The 16,919-nt window shown below is 37.3% G+C and overlaps 2 protein-coding genes across 4 annotated transcripts in view; both read left to right on the top strand.

Annotated features, from left to right (window-relative positions):
- The window catches only part of LOC122773511 (cell adhesion molecule 1-like), a 169,256-nt gene extending 166,768 nt beyond the window's left edge, over window positions 1–2,488 (top strand). Inside the window, exons 10-11 of the mRNA XM_044032269.1 lie at window positions 1,531–1,655; window positions 2,480–2,488. Coding sequence (XP_043888204.1) covers window positions 1,531–1,655; window positions 2,480–2,488 — 134 coding nt within the window. The remainder of the gene's footprint in view (window positions 1–1,530; window positions 1,656–2,479) is intronic.
- On the top strand, window positions 396–13,093 carry LOC122773398 (neural cell adhesion molecule 1-like). 3 transcript variants are annotated; one of them, XM_044032069.1, is made up of 6 exons: window positions 396–1,655; window positions 3,045–3,225; window positions 6,528–6,726; window positions 7,826–7,942; window positions 9,479–10,498; window positions 12,098–12,242. In XM_044032069.1, exons 2-5 carry the CDS (start codon window positions 3,147–3,149, stop codon window positions 10,494–10,496), a joined length of 1,413 nt encoding a protein of 470 aa, XP_043888004.1. In that variant the 5' UTR covers window positions 396–1,655; window positions 3,045–3,146; the 3' UTR covers window positions 10,497–10,498; window positions 12,098–12,242. The 3 variants fall into 3 exon arrangements, with proteins under 3 accessions (XP_043888004.1, XP_043888003.1, XP_043888002.1); XM_044032068.1 differs by having other exon boundaries at window positions 397–1,655; window positions 9,479–10,506; window positions 12,098–13,093; XM_044032067.1 differs by having other exon boundaries at window positions 399–1,655; window positions 9,479–10,480; window positions 12,098–13,093.
- Window positions 13,094–16,919: the final 3,826 nt, after the last annotated feature.

Raw genomic sequence — 16,919 nt, 5'->3', positions numbered from 1 at the left:
CATACTAATCTATGACTTTTTCGTCAATTTTCGGACGGCATACAAACCTATAACTTTTTTGTTTCAATTTTGGACCACATACTAACCTATGACTTTTTGTCAATTTTCAGATGGCATACAAACCTATGACTTTTTTGTCCATTTTCAGACCACATAAGAATAACTGTTAAAAGGGACGATAAAATGTATTTAATATTATAGGGATGACTCGTAGAATGAAAAATCATACACAACAAGCATATGGTATTTTATTTCATAATAAAAGCTTTTAAAACTAAAGCTAACATAAATTTTATTCATTTTTATAAATAACAGAAACAGAAAAAAGTACAGTATATTTAATTTGATCAGAATAACTAAAAATTAAAGATGACGTAAAAAATATTTTACTTCATAGTAATAACCACTAAAACTAAATGTAACATTAAAAACATATTTTATTGAACAGTGAAAAAACGACTAAATCAGAAGACAGTGTATTTTATTTTCCGAGAAAAACAACGAAGAAAAAACGTCTTATAAACATGCATTTTGTTTTCTGAGACCAAACACAGCCAAGAGTTATATTTATTTACAATCTGTTAAAAAAAAAATGACAGGAAGTAGCCGCTTACTAGTTTATCTCCCATCTACACTTTTATCCTCCATTTTATTTGATTTACCATGTATAATTTTAGCTTAAATACCATCTCTCCAGACTTTCATCCACTAACAAACAGTAAACTGATGAGTTAACACAGGTTTAACTGGTGAGAAATAAAGTTTTACTGAAACTGTGAGTCAATAAAACACAGTGTCTCAATGTTCCACACACAAGATAGATATTAATAAAAGAAAAGAATAAAATAAATAAAAGAGTAAAAAGACAGTCAAAAATCATGAGACATTTAATACTAAGACACAATGAAGTAGTCCTGAGATAGTGATCACAAACATTTGATATGGTTTTCTTGGTCTGTATCTGCAGAAAACTGGAAGACAAAAGACAAAATTCGTAGAGATAACTAAATTAATTCAAAATGAGATGGGTCCCATGGTTGAGCCTTGAGGAACTCCACAGGTCAAATCAGCACAATTAGACTCATTTATCACCAGCTGACACAAAGAAGTGATTTGTTAAATCAGACAAATAAACCTGTCGCTTCTTTAAACACTTGATGTTAGACATTAGGTGTTTAAATATCACACTGACTGTGGACATTTAAGTTGTTCTGCTGTTTAAGGCAAATCCTATAGAAACACTTTAATCTGTGAAAAGTAATCGTTCAACCCTGAAGCCTTGTCTGACTCCAGATGAACGTCAACCACTAAATCTTCTTCCCATTGAAAGTCATTTAGCAGCTCAGACTGAATCAGATACACGTTGGTTGTAATTAGTTTGAATGAAGAAACATCTTCAGGTGAGAGATTAAGAATTGACGAATAAAGGACGACAACAAAGAGAGAGTTTTAAAGTTTTAAGTTTTCACAACTTCATTCTTTAATTTTAAACGTATTAAAGTGTGTGTTTTCTTGTGTGTGTTCCTGTAGGAAATCCTAATCCTCCTAAACTTGACCAGGCCGTTCAACCTAAAGGGAACTCTCTGAAAGTCACTTGGGTCAAGCAGGATGACGGCGGCTCGCCCATTTTATATTATCTGGTCCGATATAAACCTGTGAGTATCCATCTGTCAAATAACATATCTTTGATCCTTTCATAAACAAGTTGATTGAGTGGGTAATCTGCAGATGATCAATTCTTTTGCAATATCAGCCGTTTTAGAAACGAGGGATTAGCATGAAAACCACAACATTTATCAGTTAATGGGATTATTCACAGTTTTATCAAAGATACAAAAAAACATCACTATGTTAAAACGTATATATACAGTCTATAAGAATGTGCGATATAGTGTCATATATCCTTTTTTCCAGCACATCCTTTAGGCCATCTGATGATATTGCCTCATGATATTTTTTCATTTTCACCCAGTATAAAAACACACCTGAGCAAACATTTCTCAATGTTTGTGCTCAAAATGTTCTAAAATTTGATTAAATTAGTTAAATATGTCACAGTTCAAAGTTCACTAATTTCACAAAAATTAAATAAAAAACGTCCATTTTGCGACTTCTGCACAATCATTACTTCTCCCATTTCTTAAAAAAAATGTGATATATAACTAATCATAACTTATTTACCAGATTTACCAAATTTACCAGATCCGTGACACGTGAGCAGTAAGAGTTAACTGTACGTTTGTTTGCAGAAAATGATACAATTTACGAGGTTTTCTTGAACGCATCTTCTAAACTCAACTTGCTGTCGATCCCACAGAAATGGGATTTACCAGGGTTGTTGAATTCATCTCATTAGCTGCATAAGAAAGTATGTTAAGTTGAGTTTTGACAAAGATATTTTTGCTTTGTTTTTTGACAGTTTTGCCCATTTATAAGTGATAGGGAATTCTTGAAAACTTCATAATTTTTTTGTCTCTAGGAAGTGTGAACAGAAGGACAAACTTACAGATATGAGTAATATTTTTACATTTTGTTTTTTAAGACTAGAATGTCTAAAAAAATTACTTATATACTTAAAGTTGCAAAACAATTCTGTCATGTAAGGACTTTAAAGTCACAATACGCATTCCTTTTGTTGATTGAGCAAATCTGAAATTACTCACCAGATACATTCATATTTTATCCCTAATAATCAGTTTCACAGTTTTTTAATTCACTTAAACAAGTTTTAAATGTGAATATTTTCTGGGTTTTTTGCTCTTTAAATCTGATAAACTTACAAAAACAGGACCATTTACAGGTTTGGGAAACTGATTTCTCAAGTTGTTTGGTTTCCTGAACCAAACAACTAATTAATTATTAGAGAAAGTAATTGACAGATGAATGGACGATGAAAATATCTAAGGTTCTACTGTGATTCATGGGGCCACAAAAAAATTTAACGTATCTAAAATTTACCCGGGATTTTCTTTCGTTTCCAAAATCAATTATTACAAATACTGTATGAACTGTAGATTATTTGTGGACATTTCTTTTGTCCTCAGATTCAAGCGTCAGACTGGAAATCAGAGCTCCATCTCCCCAGCAACAGCGACTATGTGGTCCTCACAGGACTGGAGTGGGACACGGAGTACAGCGTCTTCGTGATGGCAGTGAATCAGAAGGGAAAGTCTCCACCGGCGACTATGTCCTTCAGAACATCCACAGAACCAGCCGTCGTCCCAGGTACCTTTTTATCTTTAAGACACGCTCGACTGGAACTAAACATCCAGAAATAAAAACCCAGGAGGCAAAAACTCAAAGCTCTCACAGTCGGAGCCACGCATTCTATTTTTATCTCTGAAAGGTGAATTATATATATAAAAAAAAAAGGAATAAATCATTTCCTGGGCTGAAGTGAGGAGAAAATGATTTTACGGCTGAGTTTTCTCACTTTTAAAATTTTGGACAGCTCTGACTGAACGAGCTTGAGTTTGTGCTCAGAGTAACTGAGACGAGTCATGAAATGACATTTGTCTAAAGTTCAAACAACTTTATAGAAAAAAAACTTTGAATTAACACTTGATAACTGATGCATTAACTGCAGCTGTGCAGTGTGGTCTACTGTAAGTGAGGACACTGAGACACGGCCCCCTGGAGGGAGATCATGGTAATGCAGCATAATGTTCTTGCACTGAAAACTCGATTTTCTTTGCAGCAAAAGTGTGCGATGACTTCCTGTTAAAACAAATTACGGCAGGTTCAGGGATTTAAAACTTACTGAATAAATACATGTTTTCATGAGAAGTTAAAATATACAGTACATTTTTATGTTATCTTTTGTTTTAGTAGAGCATGTCAACCTGGCTTTTAAAATAAGAGCCACTGACATTGGCTTTTTCACTAATTCCTGTACAAACCAAATTGGCCAAAAGAGCTTATATGATCGGTAGACTTTCCTACAACTTTCGTAATATGTTAGCGGTAACAAGAAGCAGTCACATTTTGCACATGCACAGACAAAATTTGAGTTTCTGGTAAGAGATCTGAACAAACCTGAACAAAACCTCTTGGTTTGTAAGGTTGATAAGAGGATTTTTCCCCTGAATTGTAAAATTCTAAAACACTCAAAGCAGCACGAATTTTCAGATCACAGCACAATTAACGACAAATATTAATTGTGTTTAACTCGTGAACAGATTCTAATAAAAAATAACCAACGTTCCCACCTTTTATTTGTAAAAATAAATATCTTTTTATGTAGTTGTATGTAAATCCATCACGTAGAACATACCAAGAACCATGTGAGAAAATATTGATGTTTTCTCCACTCAAACTTCCTCAGCTCCACTCTGATCACATACAGAGAAAGCTCATGTACCACTGTTGGTACACACACCACAGTTTGAGACCTGTGGGCGTAGACTACACCACTGCAGCAGTGTTTTTTTTACTAACAACAAAAAAATCACCGCCTGTTTTAATTAACTTTAGATGCTTTGCTGAAACATCACAGTTCCTTCCTCTCACTCCATTTCTCACTCACTCACTCATTTACTCACTCACTCACTGAGTAGTTTTCCGTCTCTGCTTCGATCGTCTTTTATTTATAAATTTATTTACTTTTTTCACATTTGGTTTTTCAGACCTGACTCATTTTCACTTTCTCTTCTCCTTCTGTTTTTTCTCCTCTTTGTTTCCCTTCATTCCCTCCCCTCTGCTCGTCTGTCTCGATGTTCCCGCTCTCTTGCCTGGTCGTGGACATTGGTGCGCTGGACCACGTCAACATTATTGGTGTTTTTCTTTTGTGGCTCCGCCCCCCTCCGTCCCTCCCTCAGCCACTCAGAGCTGCTCGTCTGTGACATGCTCTCTGGTCTCACTCATCCTGTCCATCACTCTCGTCCTCCTGCTCTCGTAAAAAAAAAACAAAAACACATCAGATGTCGTAGAGGACAGTTTTCCCTCGTCTCTGTCCGTCTGTCTCTCTCTGTGTGGACACTTTTACAATAAAAGAGACATTTTGTGGCAGAGCAAAGAGTCGGTGCTGAACCAAAGGCAGTGGAAAACCCTCCCACAGACTCACTCTGCTCAGCATTAGCACCACACGACAACAGTCAGGACCTTATTTTTACAGAAATTAGCACTTAAAACAGATTAAAGACTCAGTGCTGGACGTGTACGTTTACATAAACACTGGATTATAATCCTCTACACCAGTGTTTTTCTTCGAACTTTCTACATGAGGACACACTTTTTTATAAAAATGACTGAATAACTTTTTCCTCTAAATTAATTGCATTTTTGATGGGATAAAACATGTTCAAATCAGTTGTGGTGAATGGGCGTGGTCAATTGGAAATTGTGGGGGGGGCTAAAATCTGACCCAAAAAAAGGTCATATGGTGCCAGGTTTAAAAGTTATACTTTCTCACAGTCTTGGTGCACATAAATTAAGCCTGAAGAGTTGGGTTGGACATTTTTTGTCGCAAGGAACAAATTTGTCAGTTTTTTTTAAAGGGAAATCTCTTTTAAGAGGAACTCTTAAGGGTTAAGAGACAGCCAAGAGAAGTGTCATAGCTTAATGGATACCGATTCCGGGAAATAATATAAAAATATAAAGGAAATTCAAGAAATGATGAGTAAATTGATTTAAAAAAAGTCTTTAAGTTTATACATGTTATTTAAAACATATTCAATATTTATTTAAAACATAATGGCTACAAAAATTGGAGAAATTCTGCAAAAAAAAATGTTTCCCACAACCCATCCCTGGGCCCCTGACCAGGCTTTGGGAACCACTACAACATTTTTTATGTATTTATTTTGTTTTCAGCCCTTTTATTAAATAACAAATGAATAAAATCCAATTATTATATTAAAAAAGGCTGGTTTATTTATATAAATTGATATTAAAGTTATTTAGAAACTTTATTGAAAAATTTTCATCTTTTAAAAAAGTCGGTCCTCACGTAAAAAAAACTTTGTGGTGTAAATATTTGTAATAAAAATAAATTAACGTTTACATTGTTTGAAAAGACAAACGTCAGCTAACGGAAAAAGTTTATAATAGAAGCTTTTGTTTGTCCAGATGTTTCTCACGCATGTATAAACTATTCAAAAAATATCAACTTTTTTTTATACATTTATACCTGGACACTGTTTGACTCACTCACTAGATTTAAGTTTAAAGTGATGTTTCAGAGACATTAAAATGTACGTGTTAAATTATCTCTGCACACGTTTGCTTTTCTTTCTAATAAATGTGTTGAAGAATTATTTCTTTTGCCTTTTTTAAACTCATTTTCATGTAAATTCCCTAAACATGGTTTATATTTAAAACTAATTTAAATGAAATGATTGATGAAATTCAGGCGTCAGAGTGTGTAAGTGAGGAACCTGGCGACAGGTGAGTAATTTTTGTGTTTTATGTCCGTCGTCAAGTTACAGTAGTTTAGCAGCACATTGACAGTCATCCGCGGTCGTTTGTGTGAAACTTTCTCGCTGCACTTTCTTTTTTTTTAAACGTTCTCTCACTCACTCGTTCATCAGATCTGGGGGAGGAGACCGCTCTCTCCATGAGCGTCGTGCTGTGGGCCGGGATCCTCGTGGTGGTGTTTATGCTCCTCCTGCTGGCCGTGGACGTCACCTGCTACTTTGTCAACAAGTGTGGCCTCATCATGTGTCTGTGCGGCAAAACCGGCACCGGAACCAAAGGTCACGACCTGGAGGAGGGCAAGGCGGCGTTTGTGTGAGTTTCACTTTTCCCTGCGAAGACATCGATATTTGTTTGATCATCTATGATGCGAAAAATATCGGGATTAAAAGCACTTAGAATAAGTTAATCGTGGCTAATTTCTATTATCTATATCTATTTTATTACCTTATTGTAACTCAAGGCGTTTTTTAATATTATTACTATATTTCCTTGTTTTTGAGGCCCAGGCCTCAAACTCACAGATTTTTAGGACCACATCAGATCAGTGGTTCGGGGGAATGTGTGATGTGAAAATGGATGTGGGAGGGGCCAATAAGTGTGCCGCCCACTGTCCAAATTCCCCCTGAACAGCAGGTTTATTGTACATGCACGGAAATTGGTACACATCTGTAGAAGGTTGCGTTGAAGAAAAAATTACGTTATAACCATGATCCAAACCCAACAGGAAAGCCGCCATTTTGGATTGAACATTCACCGATCCTAACTCGTACTGCTCGTGTTTCTGAGCGGCTCCTCGCGAGAGTCACCGTGGGAAAATCATAGTTGTTTTACTGTTATATTTAACCCTTTTACACCTAAGCCTCAAAATGTCCATCTGGACTTTTTTGTGTGCTTATTTTACCCAGAAAATGTTTGTCCATTTTTCCAGAATAACTTTGGGGGGTATTTCTGGGAGGTACTTAGGCTGTACATAATTTTTTATATGTACAGTTTTTACATTACATGTCATTTAGCAGACTTTTATCCAAAGCGACTTACAATGTAGTCGAACTTGCGACCATTGCGAGCATGGTCGGTTTTAAAAAGTGTTATTAAATTATTATTAAGTGTTAGTAAATGTGTTTTATACCGTTCAAATTTAACACACAAAATCTGGTGTTCATGTACAACTACAGCGTTATTCTTCATTTTAAATTGGTAATACACTATTTTAACATGCAGTAAATTATAAATAATAATAATAATAATTCTGGAAAAATGTGCAAAAACACTTAGTTTATGGGTAAAATAAGCAACAAAAAAAGTCCTTTGAGGCTTAGGTGTTAAATGGTTAAATAAATTAAGAAAAAAAAAAAGAATCTGCATTAGTCACAGAAACAATAACAAACGTAAATGTGTGTGTGTGGAACAGGAAAGACGAGTCCAAAGAGCCGATCGTTGAGGTCAGAACAGAGGACGAGTGCACGGCCAATCACAACGCAGCCGGACCCACGGAACCCAACGAAACCACGCCTCTCACCGAGCCTGAGTAAGTCCACGCTGAGACCACGTTTTTCTTTTTTTCCTTTTTGTTGTTTTAGCCGTTTGAACACTGAACTCCACGTCAGAGAATAAACGACGTTTTCTCAAAGCGTGAAAACCTGAGGAGATTCTTGATTCTCGAGTGGAGTCCACTGAACAACTGCTGCTGCTGCTTCTGTTTGTCTTTGAATTTACTTTCCTGTCTCATTACTAACAAACGGTTGAAGCAATACCAGTTTAAAGACACAGGACACAGACTTTAGAGTGTGGTCAACTCATGACGCCATCTCTCATGTCAGCACTGTGGACAATGACACTGGTACTGTTTAACCCTGGCGGGAGCTGGTTTCTGCTTTTTACCACATGATTCTCGATGTTGCCGTGTGTACGACATGTTCCCTTTAATGTCCACTCACAGCATGAACTTGTCTCTTTTCTTTATTTTCTCTCATGAGGCTTTAAGAGTTTGCTGTTTTTCAGTTTGTGACCTCGTTCAGTCCTGGTATTTGATCTGATCGCAGACAGATTGAGGAGGTTTGAGGACAAATTGTGTTTCAGGACAAATTAGAGACGCCTTCTCAGCTAATGTCGTCTTATCTACCTAGCTACCACAAGACATGGACAATATAAACAATTATCCTGACCAATATAATTGTGATTTGTGATATTATTGCAATAACTGAATATAATGTTTTGGATTCGTAAACGGACGTAGTATTTTGTCCGCATTCACAAGCATTGCATTTTTTTTTTTCTCCATTCACGACTTTTACAATAAAAGAAATACACCACAATTATCCAGATCGAAAATAATTGCAATTCACGGTAAATAATAATGTGCTTTACTATGTTTTTCAGGTTATTTTTGTAAAACAGTACATTTATTATTATTATTATTATTATTAATAATAATAATAATAATAATAATAATAATAATATCCTTTTGGTTAAAGAGCGTCTACATACTGGTGTATTAACCATTACAGAAACATAAAAAATGATTTTGATTGATTTGATTAACAATGCTATTAATTTAGGGCAGCTGTGGCTTTAAGTGGAAGTCTAAGCACTCTGTGTGTGTGTTTGTGATTTTCTTTATATGGTCTTTTAAGTCCATGAGAAGCAAATTCTGTCCCCACTAAAGCGTAAAAACCAGTATAAACCCCAGTGGATCAGAGCAGAGAATCAATTTTACATGGATTTTGAACCACATTTTTTGTCTCTATGGAGCAAAACTTTGTCCCCACTAAAGCGTATAAAGTCAGTGTTTGAGAGCAGAGAATGTTGATGAATTTTTTACGTGATTTTAAACCTAATTTTTGGGTTGCCGTCTGCATATGTTTGTATCACAGAGGACAGACGTTAATACCAGGTCTGGACGTGGCCGTCTCTGTCTTACGTTTGTGTGAATTTCTCTCTCAAAAAAAAAAAAAAAAATCAACTAATCCGTCTGCATGCTCTTGTGTGAGAGCCACCTCCCTGTGTCACAGTCACCCTGGTGTCTAGTCTGTGTGTCTCTGTTCTCTCCCTGCTCTTCTCTCAGGCTGGCGGCTTACACCGCTGCTCTGGCTCTGGAAACGCTCTCCTCTGTAGCCACCAACTCTGACACGGCCACCGCCACCATTGACCCAGCTCAGGACAGCCCCTCTAGCGAGACCACTACCCTCACTTGTAGCCTCTCCACCCCGGCCAACGACCCCTCGCCCAGCCCTGTCCAGGCCCCGGCCCCCACCCCGGAGTCCAACGCGATCCTGCCGGCCCCCGTCCCCCTGTCCTCGTCCGCCGTCGAGGCTAAAATGGCTCCGTTAGTCGAGCAGAGAGGGAGAAACACTCCGGAAGAAGAAGAGGAGAGAATACCCGCTCCTCCTCCTCCTTTGTCTTCTTCTTCTGCTTCATCCACACCTGAACAACCGAGACCTCAAAAATCAGGGACACCCATACCGCCAAAACGTAGACACTCACCAAAACTTATGGCGCTAAACGCTAAAAACAGTCCTCCTGTGTCCCCGCTCGCCGCGTCGTCCCCACACGCTTTAGACGCCAAGAAATCCGAGGTCAGTAAAACTCACACTGAGACGCCAGCACTAACTGCCTCCACCACAGAAAACACTGCCCGTCCAAAATCAGACACCGACTCACACACAACTGCCCCGGACGCCTGTGGGCGGAGCCTTACTCACTCACCCGACACTGACCAAACTCTAAATCACATTCCCGCTGCCAAAGAAGCCGTCGCAGTGAACGCCGAAGAATCTGCTCCTCTGGTCGCAGAAGTCCCTCCCCCCGACCCCGTTAGTCTACAGAACCACCTCGGCACGGCGGCGCAATCCGACATGTACGACCTCCTGACCCCCGATGCCGCGCCCAGAAGTGCCGAGTTCGACTTAGAGCTGATGAACGCGGGCGAGCGAGCGCCCCCGATCCCAGCAGACCTGATTAGCTTAGAGAGCCCGCCCTCTGCCCCCTCTCTGCCCAACGGAGACGGAGCAGACCCAGTTCTGGACGCAACCAAGACCAAGACCACTCCTCCTCCTGTCAACGATGAGTACGGCTCCCTCTAGAGGTTTATCTGTGTGTACGAGTGTGTGTACGTACGTGTGTGCGTGTAACTTGTACACCCATTCATTCACCACCGCATCTTGCCATTGACCACACAATATGAACTATTGTAATGGTAAAACTGTGGTAATGACACTGGGATAGTTAGTTACTAACGGTTAGATGTTGTGGATAAAGGAGCAATACGTTGATTCTGTTTCTTATGTGTGTATGTGTGTGTGTGTGTGTGTAACACACCCATATCTTCTGCTACATTCATAATAAAAAAGGACGTCTTGAAGGTGCTGTAAAGAAGTTTGGCTAAAATATTACCAGCAAATTTAGATTTTTTTTAAATAAAATCTACATCATCTTAAAGGCACAGTGTGTAATTTGCGCCCACTAGAGGTCGCTCAATCAAAAAACAAAACAAAAGACCTGGTAGACGTCGGGAAGATCATGGGGATAGGGTTTTGTGAGTGTTAATGCTCGAGATTAAGCAGGAAATGCTGACTTGTCGCAATCATTTAGTGACTACTACAACCACTACTACTTAACTAGTAGTACTGAGTATTCATCAGAGGTTTGACGTGGAAATTTTAGCAGAAACAGTAAAAAAAAAGATGGCGTCATTAAAAGACGCATTACTTTGACAAAAATGGTGCGTTCCAATTACATCGGAAGGCGAGAGTGACCCCGCCTCCAAGTTGATTGAGTTTGGACGTATGTGCTAACATGGTATTTAGCTACAACTGTCCAACTCGGAAATTCCAAGTTCCGTCTACAACTGGAATGCACCAATAAATACGGATTTCTAAGAGTGTTGGAAATATGTTTGGCTAATCTAAGCACTACGTGACAAATTAGCCTAGTCAAATTTGAGATACTTTAATGCAGAGATCTTTACATATTACATCTACGATATCTTAAGAACTTAGTGACCACACGAGGCAGCAGTAGACCAGCAGCTCCTGTGTCCACGCGAGCTAAAATCACAGATTTTCACGATGTCGTTTGGCGTGGGAGAGTTTACTGTTTACAAACCTCAGTTTCCTGTCTGTCTCACAGTGAGATAAAGATGCAACAACTTGTTCTTAAGATAACATAGACTACATTTTTGCATTAAAATAACTGAAAACGACGAGACTAATGTAAAGTCTGTTCAAAAGTAAGATAATCTGGCGATTATATATTTTAAAGATAGCTGACGTAGATTTTATGAACCGAGTCTTTTGTTAAATAGCTAAAAAAAATCTGTTTTGTTTGTGTCCTCATGTTTTCATTAGGATGTAGTGTCTGTGTGTCCAGCAGGGGGCGCTCACTGACCTCCAACAACCTGAACTGTCACTTTAACACACATGCACACACACACACACACACAGTGAACTAATGGATACAGAGAGTTTTATGCCAGTTTGTGTGATTTAATCTAACTGTCGTTAAGGTGGTGAAGAAATATGTAAGAAGACGTTTAATCTCACAGAGTCTTCTTACATATCGGGTGAAGGTGTCGTTGAGAATAAATGGACGAATATAAAGTGGGTTTTTTTCTCGACATAAACCCCGCCCACATTTGTAACGCCAAACTCCTTCCCCCCCTTGTTTTTCTCCGCCCACTTTGCAGGAAAATATTTCCTGACGAGAAAGTGAAAATGGAGGAGGCGAAGCTATCGAACACGCTGTCGGCGATCGCGGCGGAACACAACAGTGTCGTACAGACAGGAAACGCTGGAAGCAAAGCATGATGGGAAGAGGGGAGGACGAGAAAATTCCAAAACACTCTGTTTTTTTCCCGACAAAGAGGAGTTTTTATTTCCCGACATTTTCAAAACAAACACGTGCACGAGTTTTATCTTTAGGTCGTCAAAGATTTCTTTTATTTTTTTATTTAAACCCGTCAGGACGTTTTAAGAGAAAAACCCTGGTAAATATTTACAGAATCCAACTTTTTATTGTGTTTACAGTCGAGAATGTGACAGCGATACATTCTATCAGATGATTTAAAAAACAAGAAAAAAAAGACTATATATAGAAGATATTTTTCTTATGTTAATGTTCTTCTGCTCCGGTGTAAAACTGTTTGCATTTTTTGTTTGTTTGTCTGTTGCATGTGTGAGCTGCAAAGTGGTCGTAAAGTTTTGTTTACAAGGTTTCTTATTTTTTCCTGTTCTTGTTGTTGTCGTTTCACTGCGTCTCACAGATAAACTGATTTAACGTTCAGTTTTAATCAATAATTGGATGTGAATCTTTTTTTTATATATATATATGATGAAGCCACAGCTGCTGCAGGAGAGTCCGAAATTATGAATTAAGAATAATAATAATCGACTGAACACGATCACTTTATTCAAAATGTATTTAATGTGCAAAACTCTTGCGCCACCTTTAGATTTGTTTGTAAACAACGCTGGAATCATTATTTTTGAGCTATAGGAATTATTTCTATCACATGTCTTTTTTGCAGTTTTTTTATTAAAACGAGGTCAAAGTTATATTTACAAAGTTATATTTAAGTTTATGAACATAGGACATATTTTCCTGGTGGGGAAAATAGAGTTAACAAAAATTGTATTCAATCAAAAAGTTCTCATCGATTCAAAAAAATAATAATTCTCATTAACTAAAAAAAAAAAGCTGAAAAAAGTTTCATCGGCAAAAAAATATTTTTTATTGTTAATGGAATGAAATGGAGCGGGAAAAAATGTTGACGAAAAAATTAAAGAAAAATCAAGAAAAGTTTATCTCATTAATGAAGAATAACTGAATTAAGGGGTATTTTTCTTTTTAAAAACAGCCCAATATTTCCAAACAAAACACACTAATATTAACAGAAGTCTGATTCCATAGTTTCCACATTAGACGTAAAGTTATTTTTAAATGTTGTTTAACTGAATTAACATTATTCTCATTTATCAACATATTTAAAACAAAGTTAACTGTGGCTGAAGTGTTTTTTTTACACAACACTGTAAGAAACAAAACCGTAAAAAACAAACAAAAACAAAGCAGAGCTGCTGAGGTAATAATAATCCACGTATTTATTTGCGAGGTTTTAACGTCTACGTTAAAAAAAAACGGATGAAAAGTTCTGGCTTCGTTTGTCAACTTGTGCTTTTTTTTTTAAGCAAAATATCAAATAAATTAATAAATTATTATAATGAGTGAAAAGCTCTTTTGTACCATTGAACAGGTTGTTTTTTCATTCCTGCCTGCGAGCTCGTGCCTGTGTGTCTGTCAGTGAAAGCGTCTCGTCAACAGTTTATAATAATAATTATAAATAATAATAATCTGTACAGAACGTCGTCGTGACAGTTAGACTCTTTATTTCTCTCTTTTTTGTTATTATTTAATAAAGTGTGTTATTAGAAGAAGCGTTGGATAAATGTGGTCGTTATAAATAAAACACGTGTGACGTTTGAAAACGCGCGGTGATGATGATGAAGGAGGAGGCGGGGCATGAAGTCCGCTGCTTTACTGACAAATGAAATAAAAAGGAAATACAAATGTGTCAGGTGTGTTTTTTTTATTTTAAAGAGTGTTGACATTTGGGTTTGTTCTGGATTTAAATAAACTAATAAATAAATAAATACATCATTTTCATTTTCTCGGACCCTGTTATTTACCATAAAATATCAGGACATGAAGAGAAAAATATTGTAGCTTTTCAAGATTTCAAGTTGGAATTTACAAAACTATACGTAAATTTATGTTCCCGATTAGTAGATTAGTTATACATCACTAAAAGAGGTTTTTAAAACATCACAATATTGTGACTTAATATTCTCGATTAATACATTTGCCATGCTCAATTATAAAAAACTTCTTAAAAAGTTATAATATTGCAACTTTATTATTCTTGATTCATAGATTATCCATACACGACTAAAAAAGGTTTTAAAAAGTCGTAATATTGCGATTAAATATACTTGATTCATAGATTAGACGCTAATAACATGGAAAAACGTGCTAGTATTCTCGTAATATTTCTTTTATTTATTCTCTTTTTACTACGACTTTATTCACCGAATCATTCAAGTAAAATTTTTCATTTTAGTTATTCAGTTTTTGTCAATTGTACAACTCAAGAAAACAAAAAAAGGACAAGAAAAATTAAGTACAATTTACCGAGAGTGACCGCTTGACGTGTGGTGGACACAGTGATGAATATTTTATTTATTTAAATATAAATAATTAAAATGGTGGGGCTAAAGGTTAGAGAGGTGGGGCTAGTAAAGTACTCAGATTATAAGATTATATCTTTAAAATGTTTCCTTATAGCAAACATTTGTATTTATATTCTGATGAATTTGGTAAAAACTTTGAGAAGTCTAATCTGGCTTTTTAAATAAAGTTTATACTGCTGAATAATTTCACTTATTTACACGTTAAATTCTAATTATTTAGTATTTAAGGTTGTTTATAAAAAGTATTTCATGTTTTTTTGTACTTTGTTTCTGCTCCTACAGTCATTTCACCATCTGAAAAATACAGAAGTAAAGCAGTGACGTGGTTTAGCCACTAGATGGAGTTAAAGACCAGTGTTTGGGTGGACTGGCTCTGTCTTCTGTCCTGTCATGGACAGTTGGACACAGTTACTGTGTTTACAGAAAAGTTACAGTGTAAACAGGTTTGTGTTGTTGACGATGAAGAAATAAACATGTGAGATGTTACGTAACAAAGAACTGACACTGAGAGACAGACATGAGACAACATGTCCAGCTGTCCTGTCTTTACTGTGACACAGACCAGGCCTCACAGTGTCAACACAGAGTAAACAAGCACCCAGGCCAAATCTGACCCCACAGTCCAGGCCAAATATCACCAAAGTTACAGGTCAATCTGACCCAGAGTCCAGACCATAAACTGTCCCAGTATACAGGACAAAAACTGTCCCACAGGCCAGGTCAAACTGACCCAGAGTCCAGGCCAAAACTGTCCCAACATACAGGCCAAAACTGTCTCAACATACAGGTCAAAACTGTGCCAACATACAGGCCAAAACTGTCCCAACATACAGGTCAAAACTGTCCAAACAAACAGGTCAAAACTGTGCCAACATACAGGTCAAAACTGTCCCAACATACAGGTCAAAACTGTCCCAACATACAGGTCAAAACTGTCTCAAAACAGGGTCAAAACTGTACAGGTCAAAACTGTGCCAACATACAGGAACAAAAGCATACAAGAAAAGCACAAAAATGATCTTACACCGTGATTTAAGCGATACGTAAATTCATGTCAGGACATATCGTAGGTGTCTGATAGTGTCTTTCGTCCTCTGTTGTCTGTTGACTGATGGTTTCTCCATGTAGATGTTGTTCACAACAGAAATGTCTTCGTCCAAAGGGACAAAACCCCAAGACACGAACAGATTAACATGGTTTATGTGTCCTGACTTCTACACCGAGGACACCGGACGACCAAGACATTAACACATGACTCAGAACAGAAGACACAGGACTCAGCTGTCCACCTACACTGAAAGACAAAGGACACTCTTTTCATGATGAGAATGTCCACATTCTGGCCAAAGATGATCAATGGTTTGAAAGGAATGAAGGAACCGGGAGAAACCATCAGTCAAGAGAGGACGGGGACGAAAGACACCTACAATCCTGTCCTCTTTTCCTTTAAGAATAAACACTTATGACTAATGTTACCTTAAGAAGTCCAAGTTTCCCCTTAGTGACAACGGACCAGAAGGATCTGGATTTTATTTTAGCAGAAGTTGTAAGTGTCACTGGTGTTTCTACCTGTTACTTGCTCCTCCCACTTCTCTCTGTGATTGACTGAAGTCTGTTTAGATGAAGAGATGAAGATCCTCATCATCGCTCAGAGCCGTGACGTCACTCTCCTGTGATGATGAGTAGCCAGTCAAGTCAGGTCAGTTCAGCAGCAGCAGGCAACAGCTGTGCTCACACAGGAAGTGAGAGGATGTGGCCTTCAAAATAAAAGCAGAGAAGGAAACGAGTGATGTGATTTAGTTTAAAAAAATGAATTATAATATGAAAGAGTGTGAATGAATGAAGTGTTAATCTGGGAACTGATTTATAACCGATTTATTCTACTCTACTAACTTTAATTAAGATTAACACACACACAATCACATCTATATATACGTGCATGTATACATACTTAATGTGTGTATACACATACACACACATATATTTAGATGTGTGCACATACACATATGTACAGTATATATATACATATATGTACACACACATATATGCACACATATGCACATACATACATATATATGTACACACATATATAAATATACATATATGTAACGTTACAATGATGTTCAGGAATATTTATGTAAACTTCAGTTTGAGTGAAAGTGTCAACATGTGGTGTTTTATTGTGAAGGCATGTGAGCGGAAGTGTGTGAGTGTGTGTGTTGCCGCGGCTCTGACTGTCGCGTCTCTCTGATGATTCGTGGA

Source organism: Solea senegalensis, linkage group LG8 (genome assembly GCF_019176455.1).
Source record: "Solea senegalensis isolate Sse05_10M linkage group LG8, IFAPA_SoseM_1, whole genome shotgun sequence".
Taxonomy (NCBI): domain Eukaryota; kingdom Metazoa; phylum Chordata; class Actinopteri; order Pleuronectiformes; family Soleidae; genus Solea; species Solea senegalensis.
The sequence above is the reverse complement of the archived record's forward strand: the minus strand, read 5'-3'. Positions and strand labels throughout refer to the sequence as shown.